Genomic DNA, 21,893 nt, shown 5'->3' with positions numbered 1-21,893 from the left:
AAAACAGATTTAGTTTGGAATTTAGCAGACACAATTCTCTTTTTTCATGAATAATGCGCAGTGATTGCTGGTGGCAAAATTTTTCTCCCAGTTTTGTATGAGCAACAGAAATATTTGGCATTCCTCGGAGGAAAAGCTTTTTCAGACTAATTGTAAGAGAAGGAAGAGGTATTTCGTATTTCTATACTAGAGGATTGGACTACGCATGACACGTTATGTACAAACATGTATGATCCTGTTTTTCCTCCGTGTGATCTCTCTCTTCGTGGCTCGTGACGTCATCATTATCTTGAAAAGGAGAAGGGAAGGAGATTAAGGAGACGTTTTTTGCTGCTGCACCAGCAAGTAGCAAACTGAGAGCAAACAGTCTGCATTCAGAGACGAAATAAACCAGGCGAAATAGCTGCCTGTCTGTTATCATCCTGTTGTTTTGCGTCGATTGTTGGGAGTTGCGGAGATTTGTTGCCCTCACCGGATTTTCACTTTCGATCGAGCATTCAAATTTGAATTTCTGCTTTGGCGAAAGATCCAGAAAGATGTCCAGCTCGCTTTTCGTGGCCGATGGAAAATTTTCTCCCGAGCTCCAAAGTGTCTTCAAGTCTGTATCTAATAAGCGGTTCATTCCTTGTTTAAAAAATAAATTTTTCAAGAATTTTTGAGTCATTCTCTTTTATCCTTAGCTTTGGGCTAATTACAAGGCCCCACCAAGCTCGACGAAGCAGATATCCAAGTTCCGAATTCACCAATGACGCTGTCCTGGTTGCCCAGGCCGGCAAGGAAATGGCCCTGGCCAAGTGGGAGGCCATCCAGAAGGGCGAGTCCGCTGACTGCAAGTTCCTGGTCGGATCCGAAGACTCGGCTGCAGAGGTTTATTTTATACAAAAAAAAAATGATCTTATTTCTAATCGAAATTTCCCAAAATTTCAGTTGGTTTTCGGCTCAAAGGTGGACCTGATCTCGAGCAGCCTGTTCTTCAAAGCCGCCCTGAAGGGTCAATTTAAGGAGCAAATTCAGTCCAACGAGCCAATCAGAATCGATTTCGTCGAGCCCAAGATCTTCAAAATGATCATGGAGTGAGTCTAAAGAATATCTTTGTTTTAAATTCTAGTTTAAATTAAATGCAGGTTTGCTCACACGTGCCACCTGAACCAGAATCCTGTGAAGTCGTTGGAAGATGCAATACGGCTGGCCAAAGCTGCAAACTTGTTCTTGATGCCTCCGCTGGTGATTCTTGGCACAAAATTGATCAAGAAAAGTCTGAGCATTGAAAACGTCTGGAAAGCCCTGAATTTGCTTTTGCCTGAGAAAAATCTGGCTTCGGTTTGCGACTCGGTCAGTTTTAATCTTTTAATTCTGCATTAGAAAAAGTCATCAGAATTTTATGAATTAATACAGATTCTGTCGATGAGAACATTGGAATGTCTGAAGCAGCCGACCTTCATGGGCATCAGCAGGGACAGTCTGCAGTACATCTTGAGCATGGACACTTTGAACATTCCGTCCGAATACCCTCTGGTGGAAGCTTGCGCCAAACTGGCCAAAGAAGAAAGAGACTGGTACGAAATCTTTAGCTTAAATTATTTTAAATTCTAATCAATTTCATAAGGTCCGTGATGGACACGGCCCTGCCACTTCTGCGCCTCCTCACCCTGGAGGCCAAAGAAATCAACTTGCTGGCCGAATATCTCACCGACTTTGAGAAGAAAGCGATCGGCCAGTGGTTGGTGTTCAATGAGGTGCCCGATGTGGCCGGGAGCAGGTTGTGCCCCGAAGTGACCCCAAGGAAGAGACCCGTCACTTTCAGAAATCGCAGGTTCGGCGAGTTTGAGAATCAAGAACCTCCTCCGTCATTTGCTTCGCTGAACTGCAATTCAGCATTTAAGCCACAGTTCGTCAACTTTAAATGAGCAGAGAGACTGGAAAATAAAGTTGACAATTTTATTACTGAAATTGTTCAATCTTGCAGTACACTTAAAAGTTAATACAAATAATGTGAGATACACCAACATAGGATAAGTGAAAGAATAAAATTTAAAAGCTGTTTTGTAGAAAGAAGTTAGTTGGATGTAGTTGAAACGAAATAACTTGTTCTTAAATTATTCTATTATTGGTCAGCAATATTTAGTCTTTATAATTACCAATATTGTGTTTATTACTAATTGTAATTTTTTCAACATGAAGGTGATTTTGTTTACAATTGGTCATTTAAGTTCAAGAAAATATTATATTTTTGCATTGTAAATTTACTCTCAATAGCTCTAGTTTTCCTGAATGTGAAGGAATTTGATTTCTGCTGTAGGTATTGATTAAATCAGATTAAATATTAAAAATATCGAGCTTTATTACATTGTGTTTTTCCTTTGTTTATTTTATAATTGAAAAGTGGCTCAATTTAAGTTATCTCTTCAATAGAAACTTAAAACTGCTTGCTTCCTCTACATCTCACAAAACTCTTTTATTGTTTGTTTTCAAAATGAAACGCAGCTTTTTTTCCCAGCAAAAATTTGTTTAATCTTAATTTAAAATCAACTGGAAAGAGATGGTCCATTTTGTATAATTATTTCAATAAAACTAATAAAATCTTGGATATTCGCTTGATATAGGGATGATTGTATAATGTGCGAAAAGTTGTGGCGGCGCAGGTGGTGCCGCGGGCTGGTGGCGGCCGCGCCGGCAACTGCGCGGCCCGGTGCAGCGCGCGTGCCCCGTGGGTGGGCGGCGGCGCCCCTTCCGCGGCAGGCAGACCCGCCGCACTTGGCTCCCGACGCTGCTGCAGGCAAGTCGCGCACCTGCCGCGACCCTTTTCAGACACTTTACTGTGGTGCGAGTGAGTGAGTGAGACTTCTTTTAGTTCTGCGCACCACAAAGGACATGTGTGAGGCCGCGACGGACACCTGCGGATAGAAAAACACTCGACTGGACACTTTGCCGCAGGAGGAGGAGATTCGGCCGCCGAAATGCTGTTCGTCGTCGCTGCGCTGCTCCTTCCGGTTCTCCGCGTGCAAGGTACAGTGTTATTTTTTAATTTCTTCCGCGATGTGGTTTTTATCACGTGGGAACCGCTCCACTTTTATATTCGTACACGGACCATTGTTTTCGACGATTCTCTTCGCATTTTGAAATATACGAGCGAGAGAAAAATAATGAAAAGAGAAACTTAAAAATAAAACTTAATTCTAGTTCAAATTACAATAAACAAGAACAAAGTTTAGAAATTAACCATGACATGAAACCTAGTTTACAAAAATTTTAAATTTTTTTTTGAACTATAATTATTTTGACTAAATTTAGAATTTTTAGTTATGGAGTCTTTCATATAGTTCTGGATTAATTGCGTTTCACGTCAGATTGTATCTCTGTTGTTTTTGAACGGCCGGAAACGGTGCATTTGCTGGTGGCAAAGTGTTAATTTGTTTAAAAATTAACAGGCCGGCTTTATCGATTTGATTTCTCTCTCGCAGTTTGACCCTTTGGCTGCTGCAATTCACTACTTTATTTGTGTTTCGACCGGTCTGTGCTTGTAAGACTTCTTCTTCTCACTCGGGGCAGCCAGGCAGAAAGTATAATATGAAGAAAAAAATTCGTTCCGCGCGCAAAGTTGCACCAGAGAAATTAAAACGCGAACCCTTCCTTTGGTCCCTTGGCCGCAGCGAGCATTGCTGAGTGAGTCGCCTTAACTATTTCTGAACTGCTCGAAATTAGAGAGACGACGCAACTTTGTTTCAAAAGTTACTTTGTATATATTGCGATCAAATTAAAAACTAGATTTAATACTATTTTTTAATGATTCTCTTTGTTGCTAGACTTGGTGGAAAATTAAAAAAAAAATGGGAAAACTTTTCATAACAAGCGTTTCAGTAAACATCAAAGTTTAATTTTTAATTTTTTTTAATTATCCACATTTTTTCCGTAATGTGTGAATTAAAAACTTAGGACAAATTTTCTACCCTCATCCTTGTTATCATTATTGGCGCGTCAAAAATTGCTCTGAATCATTCCAGAGGCGCCTGGGGCTGCTCAAGTTTTGTTGGAATTTCTGCACCAAAAATGGAGGAATTATTTCATATTTCATAACATGAGTCCATGAATTTGTCTCTCCTCTTCCATGCGGAAAAATCACGTTCAAACACGCAATCTCCACATGTTCCTTCTTTAATTCTCTTAAAATTTTTCTATTGCATTGAAAGCTTCAGTCTCGCATTCCGCAGACAAAAATTTGTTCTCTTTATTATTCCCTTTATTCATGCAACTAAAATCTAAAGAATATAATTTTGAATAAATTATAACTAATCTCTCAATTATTCTGTAAAATATTAATATAACATTTTTTTAATTTTATTGCTTACTTTAAATAGAATTTAAACTTTTAGCGCAAACTAGAAATTATTCACCTATATTTACATTGTCCTCAATTTGGAATTAATTATGTAAAAATGTTGACTTTTCCATTTCCAAAACAAAAAGCGTGTTTGGTTTTGACAGTGATTCATTGCCAGCCGCGGCATTTCAAAATTTGCATTTCGCCGCCAAGAGTGCCGCCCGCGTCTTTTGGCACATTTGACATTTCACGGTTGACTTTTGCAAGCCTCACAAATCTAGTAAAGATACAAGAAAAAAATTGATTTTAATTTTAGCCGAAAAAGAACTGTTTTTTTCTCCGTCTTTTTGGTGCGGAACCAGTTGGCATGTCATTTTTTCTGCCTTCTCGAAATAATGAGATTAACGGTGGCTGCGGATTAAATCTCGCTTTGCAACGGAATTGTTTATTTTTAAGAGCCAAATGAAATTTATAAATTAAGGGGAATTTTAAGGGCAGCTTTTCCAAAATATTTGAAATTCAAAGCAATTTAATATAGAATTTTTGGAAAAACATTCTCCGAAAAGAAGAAAAACTTTGTCCTTTTTTGCAGTCCCTTTTATGCTTTTACACTGGGCGGCGAGGTGTGCTTACTTTGGGGGTTGTTTTGTCGAGATAAAAGAGACCGCAAAATAACACACTCGGCGAGAGCTTTGCTAGTGGGATTTTCATCCCTTGGAACAACACAAAGAAAAGTCGGTGGGGGTTGCGAGAAAACTAAATGACCTCTCCATTAACAAGGGCGCACGAGCGAAACTTGGGCCAAACGATCGCAGTGCATGTCTAGTGTGAATTTCCCGCTATTCAAATTATGTCCATTGAATGAATCACAAGAAGAAGGTTTACATCTGAAAGGGGTAGAAAATTAGGCCTGATTTTTTATGCCATTTGGCCTATCGCGTTGACTGATGACAGATTATTATTCGGTCCAAAACGGCGCCTAGTGAAATTTTTATTCCCAGCACACTCTGGGATTAATAAACGTAAGAAAAGATTAATGACGATTGTTCTAAAAGGAAAATTTATTCTCAAATTTTAGACCGGCGTGAGTGGCGTAGTGGTTTGAGTGTTAGGCTACCAATACGAAGGTACAGAGTTCAATATTTTGACGTTGTTAGCGCGTCAAAAAGTGCTCTGTATCATCACTCATGTTCGGGAGGTGTCGCAAGACGCCGAACTTGCCTGCTCGAGGTTTGTGCCGTTTCCTCGAGTTGTTGGAATTCCTGCACCAAATGGGGGCATTTCATAAAGTCCAGCGGCACCTGGCTAATTTGGTAGGCTTTCCAGCCGATAAGCACCGAATGGAGCTTGGCAGGATCATAGTCTCCAAATGAATCACAAAGAAAGAAGAAATAAAGTCGAAATTCCTGTACCGAATTATTTTTATCTAAAAAATATTGAAATATTTTATCATTCTGTGGCTCAGATTCTCTGCAATTGCAAATCAAGCTCATTTTTTGTATCATGAGTGTTCATATTTTACATCTTTAAATGCCCAAGTAATGAAAAGTCTTCATATTTCGTCAAATTCCATTAAATGGATTAGAAAAAGGGTTTACTAAAACTGCTGTTAAATTAATTTGGGTGAAGATTTTTCAATTTTCTCGGCGGGAGGTTGGAACAAATGCGAACCTAGGCATCTTTTCTTAATGGTGACCAAGTTTCTAGGTCAAAGGTCATTGACCCTGGCAAAACGTCAAAGTATAAAGTTTTCCACCCCTTTAAAATAGGCAACCTGACAAAAAAATCCGAAATAGCCCAGCCCAAATATGCGCCGTGTCATTTTGCATTAGAGTGTCAAATTTCAATTTTTTTGTTAAAGCCGTTTTTAAAATAGCCTTTTAAAATGATCTAGAAAAAAAATATGTCTTCCTCAGTTTTCAGTCAAATTGAGTATGTTCTTAAAAGTTGAACAATTAGAACAAATTTTGAAGAATACTTAATTAACATTCAATTACAGATTCATGACCATCACTTTGGTACAAAAACTACCCAAAATTCTAAAATAAAGTTCCTGTATCCATTTATTTTTATCTAAAACGTATTTTATTTTTATTAGTCAGTGGCTGAGAGATTCACTTCAATTGCCAACATAGAAAATTAAATCATCTGGAATATTGTGTCGCCTGTGGCGAATTCCGAATAGTTGATTTGGGTCGGTGGAGATAGAATTTGGAAATTAATTAGCAACACGCCGATCTCCCACGCGCCCGCTTTGAGCGATGTTTGTGCACGCGAAACTGTTAATTATTCAAATCTAATTCACCGCACACAGAGCAGCGGCATCTGCAGCTTAATGAAATGAGACTGCTACTGCTGTTGGCGAAAATAAAAAACGGCGCGGCCACTCATTTTCAACCCGTGCGGGACTATTTAGCTTGAATAGGGCGAAAGTGGCGCGGCAAAGCAGCTTCTCATTATCCACAAAAGCTACCATTTTTCGCCCGCGCGCAATTAAATGTGCCGCGCCGCACTGCTGCATGAATAAATTGGCTCCAATTTTATTTTGTTATTTATTAACAATATGAAACGCAGGATGCAAAATTATTATAAATGCAATTTTTTGCGCTGTTAATTAGCACGGAGAGGAGATTTTATTGAATTAACTTTGCTGCTGCTCTCCGCGTTTTAATGAAATACAAAAACGGCTGCAACAAAGAGCGCGCGCTGTGGGAGTAGAAAATAAGTTTTGCCCGGCGCAAAAAGCGGTAATGTACTGTTTTAATGTGATTATGGAGAGGAGAAGAGACGCTTCTTCCCAGCAACAGATATGCATGGGAACGAAAATATGTAATATGGGACGAAGTTGTTGTAAAAAAATTAATGGACTCGTAGACTTGCAGGCGCGGCAAACGGTGCTTTCCGGAATTATTATTTACAACTTTGATTGTTTCTTCTCGCCAATTTCCCCTGTTAAAAGAAAGGAAGGCGCAGTTTTGCAACTTTTACGGTTCGGAACCGTTTAAGGAATTCGTTAATGATAATTTTGAGAAACTTAAAATAAATTTGTACATCATGCTAAATCATTGTTATTTTCAAATTAAATTCTGTTTCAACTTAAATTTGCTGATTATTAAAATAATTTTAATTATTTTAAATCAATATAAGAACCAAATCAATCCACCAAAGTGAAAATATTCTGATTCTGAATTATTTGATTTGATTATTTGAAATTTTTTATTAATTTTATTTATTTTTGCACAACAAACGCTTTTCACGTTTCCCGAACTTTTTTAGGGTAAAAATACGCGTGTTATTCTTTTTTCTTCTACCAATCAAAAATCAAATTATTCTCTGCGAATCGCCTCAGCTCGCGGTTACAATCTGATATTGGCGTGGCCTGCTGCCGCTCCACCTCATCAACTCAAGCAAACACAAATTGATTGGAATAAAAAGTAAACGCGGAGAGAGGCTGTAAAAGCAAATAGGTCGACGTGCGAATCTGACAGAGCAGGCAAATCCACTCGGAGAGCGAGTTGCAAACAATAAAACTGATGAGACCGAGTTATTTGGCCCCCGAGCGACGCAGCCACCCCCGATACGTGCAGTACGTGACCGAGGGTTGCAGCAGAAAAAAAACAGGATCTGATTTGAATGTGCGGAGCCGTCATGAGATATGTTTCGTTTTTGGAAAACGTGTTTTATGGATATCATAAAAGCCAAAGTGCTGTTGATACGTTCGCCGGCGCAAATTGCTCTCCCGAATTGATAATTTGCGAAATTGATTTTCGGGCGGGCGGCCTTTGTTCGCTCTCTCTCTCCTTTTCACCGCGTTTACCGACCGATGAAAAGCCGCCGAATTCCGCCAGAGCAGTTTATTTATTTCTAGTGAAGACTGAATAATTTGAATTCCGCGGAGATAGGGAGAGAGAAACGCTCAATTCCAGAAATGAATCGAATCAATCAAAGGCGCGGCGGTTTAATTCGACAAAATAGAGGATTTTGAATAATGAATGCTGCAAATTAATTCTGAGCTCATTTGCAAAGGAATTAATCCCTACTAAATTTTTGCAAAGGAATTATTTTGGTCCTGGGAAAAATTCCATCTATAGGGGATGCAATGGGACAAATTTCTCTAGGGAAAAAAGTACTTTGAAAGGTGGCGTGATTTTTGTATTTTTGTAGTGATTTTTCTATTCTTTTTACAATCATGACACTGGCACTAATCGATAGGAAATTTAATAAGCTTTCAAAAACTGACCAACTTTGCTTCAATACAGACAATTTGTTGCGCCAAAAATTGCAATTATTTCAAGAAGTGTATTAGCAATTTTTGTATTGGTTATTTATAGCTGTAGCTCATCTGGAAATCATTTTAGAATAAAATATTTCATACAAGAGTTGTAGATAATTTAATTTTGCACAATTTTTGTACTAATCATTTTCTTGTAAATCCAAAGTATTAAAAGTTATAAAAGCGGAAAAGCTAGAAAACCAATAAAAAATGACAAAACTTGGCCTTTTTTTTCAAATAATAGAAATTGTTGGCGCCAAGAATAGTCAAATTCATAAACATTTGGAAATTTCCTATTGATTGGTGTAATCTCATGTTTGTATAAGAACTAAAAAATTTAGTTACAAAAAAAAAAAAATCATTTTTTTATTCCTGGATTATTTTGAGACTATAACATTTTATGATAAAAATTGCATAAATTTCAATCAAATTAATGCACTCATTTTGAAAACTTATGTAATTCATTTGAATTGAAACTGGAGGAGATCAATATTGTGTGTCGTGTTGGAATGGTCGGATGGAAATTTGCAGCGCGCGGTTAATTAGCTGATTTAGTGCCGTTTGATTGGAATCTGCATCGGGCCGTGCGTTGCTCAGCAGCTTCGGATCGAGTGCTCTGGTCCGGCCACATGAATTTATCGGTCTGTGGCAGCCGAACATGCAAATTGCGTACATGAACAATGCCTTATTGCTTGTATACATTTTCAATCTTGTTGTAAACACACTCTCGACTATAAAAAAAAGACGCTTCTGTAATAATATGTGGAATTATTTGCGAGATTAAATCGGCGCAAACGCATCAATCGAAATGGGCGCGCAGAGAGCTCGGATTATCCAAAGCCTTTCCAAACAATGGAATTGCCTTTATATTAGGCAAATTCGCATTATTTACCAATTAATGTTCACATTAATTTGATAAACATCCGCAATTGAGTAAAACTTACAAATTATTTCAAATTCAGATGAAATATATGTAAAAAAAGTAATTTTTTCAGCAGTTTGAAAACTTTTGCTCAAAGAAAAGCAATACAGTGTAATTTAAAAAAACAAAACGCTGTTTGTGAACAGAAATTCTTGTCTCTTGTGTGTTATTGGGTTGAAAGAGTTGTTTCATTTTTGTGTTGAAAAAGGATCGTTTTTTGTCAATTTAGCCCGCGCCCTGGAAAAACGGCCTGCGGGTCTGCACGAGATATTTAATCGATAGCAACAACAATTGTGTGTGTTGTGCGCGGCGGCGGCGGCGGCAGAGAGAGAAAGACTGGCTGGACCCAAATGCCAGCAGCCGAGTTTCAATCGGTGTTGTTGTTGGCGGAAAACAACACCACCGGGCTACGCTCTCCTCTATTATGTTCACTTTTTCCCGAAAAAATCTTTCCTTTCATTTCAGCGACGGAGCAGATTTGTGTTTTTGTAGCGGCTGCGTTTTTATTTGCTCGTAAAAAGCACGACTAAACGCTGCGCGGCTGCTCCGTTTTAATTCCCACAGAAATGTATGTTTGCAAAATTTAAGACAAAAATGTGCACCAGCTGACCAAGCATCCAGCGTTATTTAAAGGAAAAAACACTCAAATTAAAATAAGGTAAAATTTTAGTTCATGTTTTTCTGCAAATTTCTTTCAATTTAATTAAAATAAAAAAAGAGTATGATTTTGAAAAGGAGGTCTATACACTGGACATAAATCTTCTCAACCTTTTCCTATAAGATCAATTTAATTATTTTATGTCGACCTATTTATTGATTTAATTTTCCATCTTAACTGGGTTCATATGAACGCGATTTGGTGAAATTATCAATTTTGGTCCCGCGAATTTGAAGAAAATAATTATTTTATAATAAATTCCCATAAGAAACAATGTTAAATATCAATAATTCAGTTCTCCCAATGACTTCAATTTTTCTTAATTTGTCTCCTTGGAACTGAAATCTTCAAACCAAAACTAATCTTTTAATTTAATTACATTAAAAACGTAAAAGATTTGAATATAATTGTAAATTGTAATTCTACCACGATCATGTGAATTTAAAACAAAAAATTTAATGACCAATTTTGCAAAACGAATATTTTTCAATCGAGCAATGTCACTTTGATTATGCTAATTAACTTTTGCATCTCTGGCTTTCGCGTTTAACAACTTTGGTGTGTGTTTGTTTGTTTGTGTTCGCAATTCAAACACACGCGCGCATGCATGGGCAAAATAATACATACGCATGCTGGTGACATGATGTGTGCCTGGTATTTTATTAGAGAGAGCAACTGTTGTTGTTGTCTGTTGGCTCATCAGTGCAGCAGGAAGTACTACATGCACAGCAAGCAAGCAAGGGTTGGTACACATTATTTTACACTCGAACAAGTCCAGATTCATTACCTCTTTCGCGATGTCCCTCCGAGGAGAGACACAGACAAATAGCAGCGAGGAAAATAATTTTCTGCGCGCTCAGTTGGCCGCGAGCGAAGTAAGGAAGACTTTCGCACAGTTTCGCTTTTTGCGTCTCGCCTTGGAAATAGCGGAAGAAATTTTTATTTTTTATTTTAAATTGTGGCAAATTTTTGAAGGAATCTCTTTTGTTTTATGAAAAATATCTCATAAAAGTAATTTTGCATAATATTTATTTATAAAAAAAAAAATCAGTTTTCCCAATTCATATGATAATTATTATTACATATTATTGTTTTTTATTTGTCCACGCATTGTTACAAATACATTGTTTACATTCAATTTTTGAAAACAATTATTTAAGAAAAAGAGATTGTTGGACAAAACGGCATCACCACTAGCAAAAATTTTACTAAAACTTCCGAGATCAAAATGACCCCATTCGCCTCCGTTGACTGGGTTTTGTTCTTTTTTATTATTTAATATTTATTTGCTTTTCCTTGATATGTTCAAATATTGCTTGAAAATCAATTATAAACGCACTGGATGAAAAAAAGTTATTTGCAGGGAAAAATTGGAATGTTCGCGGAATTGGATTTTAATGGTTGATATCATTATTTCAAGCCTTGAGCACCTCTCTGGGCAGATCCAATTTGCAAACCGCGACTCGATTCCACTTCTTGTTCTTCTTCGCACCCGCGGCGAAATATATAATCAGACCAATGTACAGCGACGAATATAACGAAATTAATTAAATCCGGCAGCGTCTCGTTGTATCTTGCTTGAATAATTGCACGCGCTGCAGCACTTGACGACGCCGACGAATCTCGCTCTCTGTGCGCCGATATAATATGGGGCTTGTTTGTCTGCGAAAGGGTTAAAGAGGGAGACGTAGGTGGAGCGGCACTTCATTAGCTTTGAAGTCGGTTTGCGACGACGTGTCACATGCATTGCCACTTTTCTCCGCTGCATCCATCGCTGCATCATTTGCATATTTATATCTGCCTCAAGCACACGTGGAATTAGCAATCAGAAAAAAAGAGAAGAGCAAAATAAAAATAGTTTGTATAATGAGAAATCTGCACTAGTTTCCTGCGAAAATAAAAACAAACTACATTTTTTGTAGTAAATTTTTATTTAAATAAGTCAAGTACCCTATTTTTAATTCAATTTCAAAGAAATATTTAAAATGTCCCATTTTTGTTTGGTTACAAAACTGGAGAAGCTAAATTTTTAGAGTCTTTAATCGTTAGAATTGAATGGTACAATCTGATAAATTCTGAATTTACCATAGGTTTTAAATCTTGAATGGGACAAATTTAAAAAGGTATTTGTTTTTTCTTATTTTTTATTCCGAAACTAAATTTTCATGGTACAATTTTATGTGCAAATAGTTTTGAAACCTTCAAAAGTACGAGGAGCTTATTAATATATCTACTCTGAAATAAAAACTTCTCTGATGAAATTTTTTATGCCAATTGACCTATGATTTTAGTTTCAATGTTAACTGGGGTTATTTGAACGTGATTTGGTTAAGTTTTTATTAATTTTGGTCGGGTCAAATTTGAGAAAAAAATAATTTAAATAAAGTGAAACATTAAATAAGTTTAATTTCAAGATTGACTTCAATTTTGCCTAGAACTGAAATCTGCAAACTTATGTTATTAAAGAGAAAAAAGCCCCTATTTAATAATTGAAGTCTCTTTTTGAAGAATAAGGGAAAAAATTCACTGCTCATGAGTGCAAATTATAAAATATATGGTTTGATTTGAAAATAAATTGTTATCGCGGAAACACTGAAAATTCTAATCTAAATTTAATAAAATTGATTAATATTTTCACTAGAAAATTGAACATTTGCAAATGATCTGAATTGCGAACGATTTTATTGAAGTGGCGACGTGTTGTGTTGCGCGCGTGAGCTGAAAAAGCAGCGCATCGGTTTTGATTATCAAATGACGTGTGTGTACTTGAGAAAAAGCCGAGATTCGGCAGGTTCGAAACACATTCTTGGGCCGGATATCGGTTTCACAGCAGGGCTTGTAATCAAGTAGGCAAACCCGCTTCCCCCATGCAACACACATATTGAATTACTTGTTGGCGCGACGACGGAATTAATATTTCAGCTCTCGAACCCGCGTGTCTGTATATTTTATCAATTTTCACCCGGTTAATAAAAAATGAGAGGGTTGCCGCGCCGCAAAATTATGATCGTACATAGAAAATTATGGTCTCGTGATTTACAGAAATGCGTGCTTCCGGCCGCAGATTCAAATTGAATTAGTTCCACCGACACCTAAAAAAATAAAGAGATCATCAAAGGATTCCGAGAGTCATTTTCTCGCAGGTGTACATAAACATAAAACATGTCTCAGTTCATTTTACTGCTCTGCCTTTCACTTGTGCAGGATTGACTGAAAAAAAAATTGCAAAAGTTTGGTTTTTTTTCCCTCAATTCGATATGAAATGTTTGAGACTCTATTTAAAATATCTGTTGAAATATTTTCTGTTGATAAAGAATTGAAATCTATAAAAAACAATTTAATTAATTTAATTTCAGACTTATGCATTAAAATAATTAAAAATTTCTCTTTTTCTTATTAACAACTGCATTTTTTTTCGCTTTTCATCACTTTATTGCGGGCTGTTTTTTCCTTTTAATTTTGTAATGCAATGAAGGCAGCGAGCATGAAGAAAAAGTATAATTTTTGCTTGTAAAGCGACGATTGCTTTGTTGTTATCGCTCTTGTGCTTTATTCGGGCGGCGGCGTCTTTAATTTGATGAAAAACGGAAGGCGTGCGGAATGGGCCGTGGAAATTTATTCGAGCGGGGGGCATATAATTTTTTGAGCTTTTTCGGCACGATGGGAACTGCCGCGGCTTTCATTAAACAATGCCGGAAGTGATGCGCGTCGTTATTAAGAAAAGGGAACAGGTGCCGCCGCCGCCAGAGAGGAGAGACACTTGAAAAACGACAATTCCCAAAGTTGCTTCGCGCCGACGAAAGCAATAAATTTAATGGCAAAGTCGTTAATTTGGTAATGAGTATATTTGGCAATATTTGCGAAACGAGCCGACGAGCCGTGTATTGATTTGCTGTATTTTGGGAGAGTGCGTGCCCCGTTTTTACAACATATTTGCGTCATCGGTTTTTGTGGTTATAATTTTGACAGGAAACACAAGAATTATGTTAATTCCAACTAAAATATCAAACAGATCGAGTTGAGAGTAAAAAAAATGCTATTTTAACGTTTATTATAATTCTTAAAAACAAATCTGTATTATAATTTTGATTCCAATTTATTTCTACCTCTGCTATTTTAAATAATTAAATTAATTAATTAATTTAGCCTTTCAATTTAAAATTAATATTTACGAAGCTATATTTTTCGTTAAAATTGCAAATAAAATTGGTTGAATAAAATTTCAACATTTTCCAATAAGATCGATGTTAATTTAAAATTTTTGAATTCGACTGACCTACTATTATAATTTTTCCACCTTGGGGTGAATGGAACGTGATTTGGTGAAATTTTAGTCAATTTTGGTCCGGTCAATGTTGAGAAAATCTTTAATTTAGAAAATCCCACATAATAAACAATTTTAAATTTTAAGAATTCAATTCTTCCAATGCCTTAATTTTTTTTTAATAATGTCGCATTTGAGCTGAAATCTAAAACCAATGCTAAAAATTACCATCACAATTAAATCGGGCCCTTTTTTTTGCAAATTGTAAAAAAAATTATTTTATTTTTAACTGAAATCAAATTTCAATAAAAGTTATCTCCAGAACTTTTTAAATCCGAAAATTTATTCATATGTAAAGAAAGTTTGCACATTTTGGCACGAATAAACGTGTGACGTGTAAAATGTTGCGGCGCAGCATCCGCCATGTTTGTATGCAGAACAGGTGGGGCCGCGCACATCTTTCTCTCCTGCTTTCTGAGGTAATTTTGCAAGCTGCTGCCCGCAAAGCTCGTCTTTAATGAAGGAGCCACGTCATTGTCGTCGCCATCCTTCACCCGCCAAAACTTACATGCGCGATTCTCACATGCGAGCACCCAGTTTACACATCGCACACGACGACGGGCGACGGAGCTGCACATTCTTCTCTTTCACTCGCGCAAAATTCTCAAGCGCCGCTCCCACGGCTCACTGCCATTTATTATTACACACTGCACCGCCAACCCTCGCGCCGAAAACTCGCCAAGGTGAGACACACGCGAAAAGAGGAAGGACGAAAAGGTACTGAGCAAAAATTGAGTGGGCAAAATGAAAAAAATTTCAATATTGAAAAAAACATAATTAAAAAAAAAATGCAAATAATAAATAAATGTATTCATTTTTTTCTACCATTTTTCAATTGATTAAAAAATGAATTACGAATAATTTTTTTTTTTCAATTTTTTCCACAATTTTATTTTTATAAATGAAAATTATAATTTGAGTTTCGTGTCTTTGTTTTTATTAACTTTTTGTTGCGTAAATGCCTTTTCGCCCTGTGAATTACAAACAAGAGAGGAATTCCGAGCTGGATGGAAACGTTTTTTTTTCTTCCCACGGCTTAATTCTTACTAAGTCGGTGTGCGGGTAGGGCTGGCATAATATTAAACACATTTGATCCGCGCACCTGCTGCTGTTTTAACTCGCATCAACTGAACCGTGCCATTCAACGCGACGAAAGCACAGAGAGAGCTAATTAAATTGACGCCAAGGTGACGTGCCCTTCTGACTTTCTTGAAATCTTCTTGTGCAGGGGTGCAATTAGCAAATAACGCGAGCAGTGTGTGTGTGTGAGAGAGAAAAGCGCCATCGTGATTCGGTGAGAGAAATTCGCAAGCCACTCTCCCAGCGCCAAGGAAAACCGCAAGCTTTGCCACTTCTCAATTTTTATTCCTCGGATCACTTTTGCTCTCACCAAATTTGGCACATCAAATAAGCAGAATTGACTTGAAAAAAATTATACCAAATTTAAGGTAAAATGAAGTGTTTTATTTTCATGTCTTGAAATTATGAATTCTTCAGATAATATTATTTATAGTCTAATTTAATTTGAGCCGGATTTGGAACATAATTTTTCAAATTCGGGCAAACTTTTTTTAAGTCGAATTTGGCTAAAAAGGAGGTTTCTGATTCTTGTGCTCTTATTTGTTCTTGACATCGAACATTTTCAATTAAAATTCATACAAAATTTAATTTACGTGAAATGCTTCAAATAAATTTATTATACTGCGGATTATTAAAGGAATTAAAATACGTTGAATTTTATCAAAATTAATTACAACTTTTAATTTTATTACCTAGATTTATAATGAAGTTTGCCAATAAAGTTTACAAGAAATAAAAATAAGTTGTAACAGGCTGAAAGGATCAATAAAAACGGCTGTCAAATCACACTTATTCCTCATCTTCTGGCAGTGCAAGTTTTACAATCCACACACAACAATCAAAAATATAGTTCTCTGTATTTTTTATAAACTTTTAGATGGTTTTTTTTTTAAGTAAACAATTAACGTAATATTTTACATTAAGTAATAAACAAAAGAAATGTGGCCCCACGTTAAAGGGTTTATTATGAATTACAAAAAACAAAATTAATCTACCTTAAGCCATGCATATGAACCATGTGTTTTTTAAGATGATTAGTCTTAATTTTACTTTGGCAAATGGAGCATTGCACTTTCACTTTTGAATGGACATACGTGGAATGTTGCTTTAATTTACTGCGAGAATAGAAATTTTTGTCACATTCTGCACACTGGAACCTCTTTTCGATTAGGTTGTGAATGTGAGATAAGTGCTCCTGTAAATGCGATTTTTTTCTAAATTTTTTGCTGCAATGACTGCACTTGAATTTAAATCCTATTTGAGAGTCATTTGCAAATTTTAATCCAACTTGATCAATACCTCTTTTGTTTTTGCTCAAGTGGTGTCGGTTTATGTGATATTTGAGGTCACATTTCTTTGGAAACTCTTTTGAGCAAAATTCACAGCTATACTTTTGTGGGTCACAATCTTCCTTGTGTTTTTGAAGCAAACCGAGACAATCAAATGATTTTCCACATATCTTACAAACTTTTTTGCCTGAATGATGTTTAAATAGACCTTTACTGATTCCCTGATCACATTGCGGACAGTGCTTGAAAGTGTGATATTTTTGGACGTGATTTTTTAATTTCTTATTATTATCAAAAGTCTTTGAACATTTTGAACATTTAACTGCACTTGACGTCGTTTCGTGACTGTATTTTATGTGACGACTCAGTTGATATTTTTCAATTGCTTTATAATCACAAATTTGGCACTTGAATTTCTTTTCATTTTCAATCGCCATGTGCACTTCCTTGAAATGAGAATGCAAATCTGCTTTCGTGTGAAAATACTTTCCGCAAATTTTGACTTGACATTTGATGTAAATATTAGCGTGCATTCTCCTGCTATGTTTTAGCAAATCGTTTTTTGCTGCATAGGACTTTTTACAATAAATACATATTAATGAAGTTTTTTTAACTTTGAAGTGTTCTTTAAGGTGGACGTTTCGGTCCTCTACAGTAAACAAATTATAATTAAAGAAATACAAAATCTGCTGGCAAAAAGGCCGAGCTATTGAAAAACTAATAAAACCACTTTTTAAAATTATATAAGTTCCTAGGGTATGTAATGATATTTGATGTTTGAGATACTCAATGAGCCTTTTTTTTAGAAATTTGAATATAATATTACAAAATTTGTATTGAAAAACAAATCGCTTTGAGTGAATTAGTTTTATCGTAGGAGTGAGAAGGCTTTGTTGGCTGCGTGAACTCGGCATTAATAATTTGTGATGCGGCGTCATTAAAAAATCATCGGCCTGGAGAAAGCAGGTGGGGGTGCGTTGGTTCCCACGGTGCACCAGGGGGTTGTTCCGTCCTCTATGCTTTGCTGCTGCTGCGGGGTCGGCCAAGCATGGCGCGGCGCAGGAAACTCTCGTCGGGGGAGTCGAGCGCGGCCCCTCGGCCAAGATATTATTCTATCCGCGAAAGCACACCTTTTGCTTGCATTGTGTGCGTGGTGAGGGGGAGGGGGGGGGGTAATTACGCTGACGGCCGGACGAGAGACCAACGAACGAACCCTCGAAATAAATTAGACTGGCAATCTAGGCGATAAATATCTCGAGCGCATCTCTGATTGTGCGGCCGTGAAATAACGATTTCATGCCACCTGCGCGCATCCCAAACCTTTACCTTGAGAGAGACACGATCGCATGCGTAATTAAACCATCCAGGGCAAGAGACTCTTAATTTTTATCACAATTGAGTTATTCAATCTGAAATAAGGTGTCCTTTTCAAGATTGGCAATTTTGCTTCAGTTTTAATTCGTGTTTATGTCAAGTTCTAACAATTTTTTCCTGAGAATTTCGCAATAAATTAATTTACAATTTTAATTGTCTCTTTGCTAATTCATAAATTGTGTCTTTGCAAATTAATTTATATTAATTTTGTTTCTCTCCATACAAATTAATTGAGATGCTAAATTTGAAGGAATTCATATCAATATTCTCTTTTACATTAAAAATGGCTCTCTATAATTTATTGGGAAGTAAAAATTATATTCGAAATTTAACTTCTAGCCAGCGATTTACTCATAAAGTAGAGTTTCAATTAAAACTTTTAAATCAGCCGTCAAAATTTTAGATTTTTAAATAAACTACTTTCTTTATTAAAAAGTAAAATGTAATATTTAAGTATAGTTTTAAAAATATATTTTTTCCTCCAAAAATACTCTTTTTTTTCAACTAAAATTTAAACCTGAAAAGTCTCTCATGTTAGGAACAAAAGACTTTTCCCACATTTTCACATCTTGCTTTTATTTTTTTGTATAATTATTCTAAATAATCCTTTCATCTCATTGAGGTATAAAATGTGCTGCGTTCGCGAATGTTGAACCTTTGGAGCGAAATTGCGCTGGCGATTCGCGAAATTAGGCTGCTTATCCTGTTTTGTGCAAACATTATGAAACGATAATCCTCCCTCCCTCCCTCTCTCTCGTCTCGCTTTAATTCTCTGAGCTCGAAATTTGAATTGAGACGCGAGAGAGCGAAAATTTTGCCCCGTCCACGTGTGCACGCGAGCGAGCAAATAATGTTTAAACCGAGAATTAAATCCGTGCCCTCTTTGAACGAAATCGCGGCGGAAAAGGAAGGAAAAGGAGCCCCTGGCATTTCATTTTCGGCCGAGGATAACTCGATTAAAAATGCGCGCCGCGTGTATATTTGCCTTGAGCAGCTCAAAATCGAATTTTCCGGCGCCCTCTCTTTTCCAGAGTAAACAAGCGCAACACACAAGTCCTCCCTTCTGCGCTCATCTTCATTTCTTGATGCCATTATTCGACTCGCAATTCAAATTCTCATCATCAACCGGCAGATCTGCAAACGCCCAGGGAATTTATTGAATATAAAACTGAAAATATTAAAACTTCATTATTAGCTGACAAATTTTCACATAATTGTTTATAAATTGATTATCTATTTAAGAAATTCTAAAAAAAAAAAACTATTATTTTTTACTATTTTAAGCATTCATTTTTGTTTAAAATAGAATTATTAAAATGACCATGTTTTTTCATGAATTAATTAGCTTACAATGATTAATTTCAAATTAATAACAAAAAAAAATTACTTACTCTATGGCAAAACCATTTAATTTTTGTTTAATTATTTCCAAATGATTCTTATTAGAAATTATATTTTTCTTTTTCATTTATTTAAATTACAATTAATTTCATGAATTATATAAATAATATAATAAGTTCTGTTATCATTCAATTTATATTAAAATTTGCATGTTTAGGAATTTCATTTTAGAAAATTAAACTCTAAATAGTTAATTTTAAATTAACAATAAATAAGTTTTTTATTCGATGCCAAACAATTAATTTTTGTGATAATTTTTTTGTAAATTGAATTTGTTTTCTTTATCTCTTTTCATATTATGTGAGCGAATAAATATAAAAACTGTTGTGTTGCTGCTCTTGAAGGAAACTGCGCGAAATCCGGTGCTTCTCTTTTGTTACTTTTACGGCGCGTCTTTGAAACAAAAGAAGCTGGCCGAAGTGCAGGTGAAGCACTTTCTTCTCCCGAGCTCCGAGCCCCGCAGTGAATTCTCATAAAAAGGCGCGTATGTGTAGAAAAAAACGGCCATTCATAATTCAGGCGCAAAATGGCCAGATTCGCGCAGAGTTTAATCAAATTTTCAGGTTTTGCTGCAAATTTATAGGTCGTCGGAAGAAAGTGGCTAGACAGATTTATTAGAAAAGCTTGCGTTTGGTCAGCCAGACTTGTTTTAATTCAATTACTCTTCTCTTGGCCGCCGCCAACTTTCAAGTGTGCCGCGTTAATTTCGGACGTAAAAAAGAGCAGCAAGTTCGGCGCGCCGTTGATTAATCGCTCTCTCGGCTCCACACAAATTCATTTCGACCCACCAACTTTTCTCGCCTGATAAAATTATCAAACGTTAGTTCCGCAAGAAATTTAGGGCCAATAAATAATACCAACACCTGCAAACACAAGATAAAAAGTGGAACTAAATTTTTGAGAAAAAAAAATGGATAAATTTTATACGTAAATGGAAGGAAGCGTATCGGCTTTGTCCCGTTTTTTTCTTCTTCTTCCAAGACTGTAATTCACATAAATGCATCTTGGATCTACGCTTGGCTGATCACTTGCCGCACTTTTTGCTCTTTTTGAATAATTCGCGGGTTCTAATTTGTTGATATTTTCTTCTGTTCTAGGTAAGGAAATCTGCGGATGCGCCGAGATGGGAAACGTTCGTGCCACGCGGTGACGTGAGTAGAGGCAGAGTCGAATCGGAATCAAGCGCTTTTGCCAAAAACCAAGTTTATAAATAGCCGAAACTTAATTGAGCAGGCACGTCGGTCTGCACTTTTATCGCGGCTTCCGCCAGATTACAATTTTTCTAGACGATAATTATAATTAAATAAAATCTTTAATTTCATCAATTAATTATGTTTTATGAAAGTTTAATTAAAAATATGAGGCCTGTTTAATAAAAAACACAAGCAAATTTTTCACCGAAATTAAAATAAAAAACTAAAATAAAATCTATAAAATTGAAGGTATTTCATGAAATTACAAAAATTTCAAATAACTCTTAAACAATTTGCAAAGTTAATTTTAAATTACAAAAGCACGTATTTAAATCTGAAAAGAAAATTAATTTATTTTTAAGAGAAAATAATCAAATAATTAAAATTTACTGTAAAAAAGTCATATTGTCTGTGAGAGTAAATTTCCTCTCAATTCTCAAAAGGAAGAGCATGAACGAAATATAATTAAGCGAAAGACACACAAGCCCATCGCAATCTGCATTCAATCCTCTGCTGGGCCCGAGGGACCAATTTTTTTTCAGCTCAAATGCAAATCGAATTCTTCTCGGACTGCAGCGCGGCCACGAAAATACAAATTTCACGCACCGAGCGGCGGAGATCGTATATTTATTCCTGGCGTCGCCGACTTGGCACACAATCGCAAAGCTCGCCACACCCTTTCCCTCCCCGGTCGGGGCTAAAAATTGCCGCCCTGGCCCCTTAACAAGAACAAGTCTCGCTTTCGCTGGTCATTCGCCCCCGGCTTTGCATCATCGCCTTTATTTTCGTATCGATTTCCTCCATTTCATTTGACCTGTGGCCCAACAACCCGTTTTTTTATGATTACAATTCTTATATAAAAAAAGAAAATTTATTGAATTTGAATTAAAAGTTTGCTACAAAATAATTAATTTCCAAATAAATATAAAGCAAAAACCTTGATTATTTTTGCACAGGTTAATTACTAGAAACTTAAATTGGAGAAAAAACTTGTAATTAATTCAAGTTTTATTCAATGAACAAGATCTTTTAGACAGTTTTAGGGAAACTTTTTATCTTAA

The 21,893-nt window shown here is 36.1% G+C and overlaps 2 protein-coding genes across 17 annotated transcripts in view; both read left to right on the top strand.

Moving 5' to 3' along the window:
- Window positions 1–346: 346 nt before the first annotated feature.
- Window positions 347–2,323, top strand: LOC132203913 (uncharacterized). The gene is made up of 6 exons (XM_059632079.1): window positions 347–598; window positions 681–867; window positions 928–1,073; window positions 1,125–1,332; window positions 1,396–1,556; window positions 1,607–2,323. The coding sequence occupies exons 1-6, from the start codon at window positions 537–539 to the stop codon at window positions 1,905–1,907; spliced, it is 1,065 nt and encodes a 354-aa protein (XP_059488062.1). The 5' UTR covers window positions 347–536; the 3' UTR covers window positions 1,908–2,323.
- A 441-nt stretch (window positions 2,324–2,764) lies between these two features.
- The window catches only part of LOC132203822 (hemicentin-1), a 165,978-nt gene continuing 146,849 nt past the window's right edge, over window positions 2,765–21,893 (top strand). For all 16 annotated transcript variants that reach the window (XR_009442469.1, XM_059631929.1, XM_059631920.1 and 13 more), the window contains exon 1: window positions 2,765–3,006. Coding sequence is in view for 15 of the 16 variants with exons in the window: in XM_059631929.1 (XP_059487912.1) it covers window positions 2,958–3,006 (49 nt within the window). In the remaining variant the exon portion in view is untranslated. The remainder of the gene's footprint in view (window positions 3,007–21,893) is intronic.

This window comes from Neocloeon triangulifer, unplaced genomic scaffold (assembly GCF_031216515.1).
Source record: "Neocloeon triangulifer isolate White Clay Creek 2 clone unplaced genomic scaffold, ASM3121651v1 ptg000020l, whole genome shotgun sequence".
Lineage (NCBI taxonomy): Eukaryota > Metazoa > Arthropoda > Insecta > Ephemeroptera > Baetidae > Neocloeon > Neocloeon triangulifer.
This window is presented reverse-complemented; position numbering and strand designations above follow the sequence as displayed.

Bases quoted from the DNA above. Each gene is read 5' to 3' on its own strand.
- LOC132203913 (XM_059632079.1), top strand. From the start codon at position 537: ATGTCCAGCTCGCTTTTCGTGGCCGATGGAAAATTTTCTCCCGAGCTC. The intron at 868-927 runs GTTTATTTTATA...CCAAAATTTCAG, and splicing joins CCGAAGACTCGGCTGCAGAG to TTGGTTTTCGGCTCAAAGGT. The intron at 1,333-1,395 runs GTCAGTTTTAAT...GAATTAATACAG, and splicing joins TGGCTTCGGTTTGCGACTCG to ATTCTGTCGATGAGAACATT.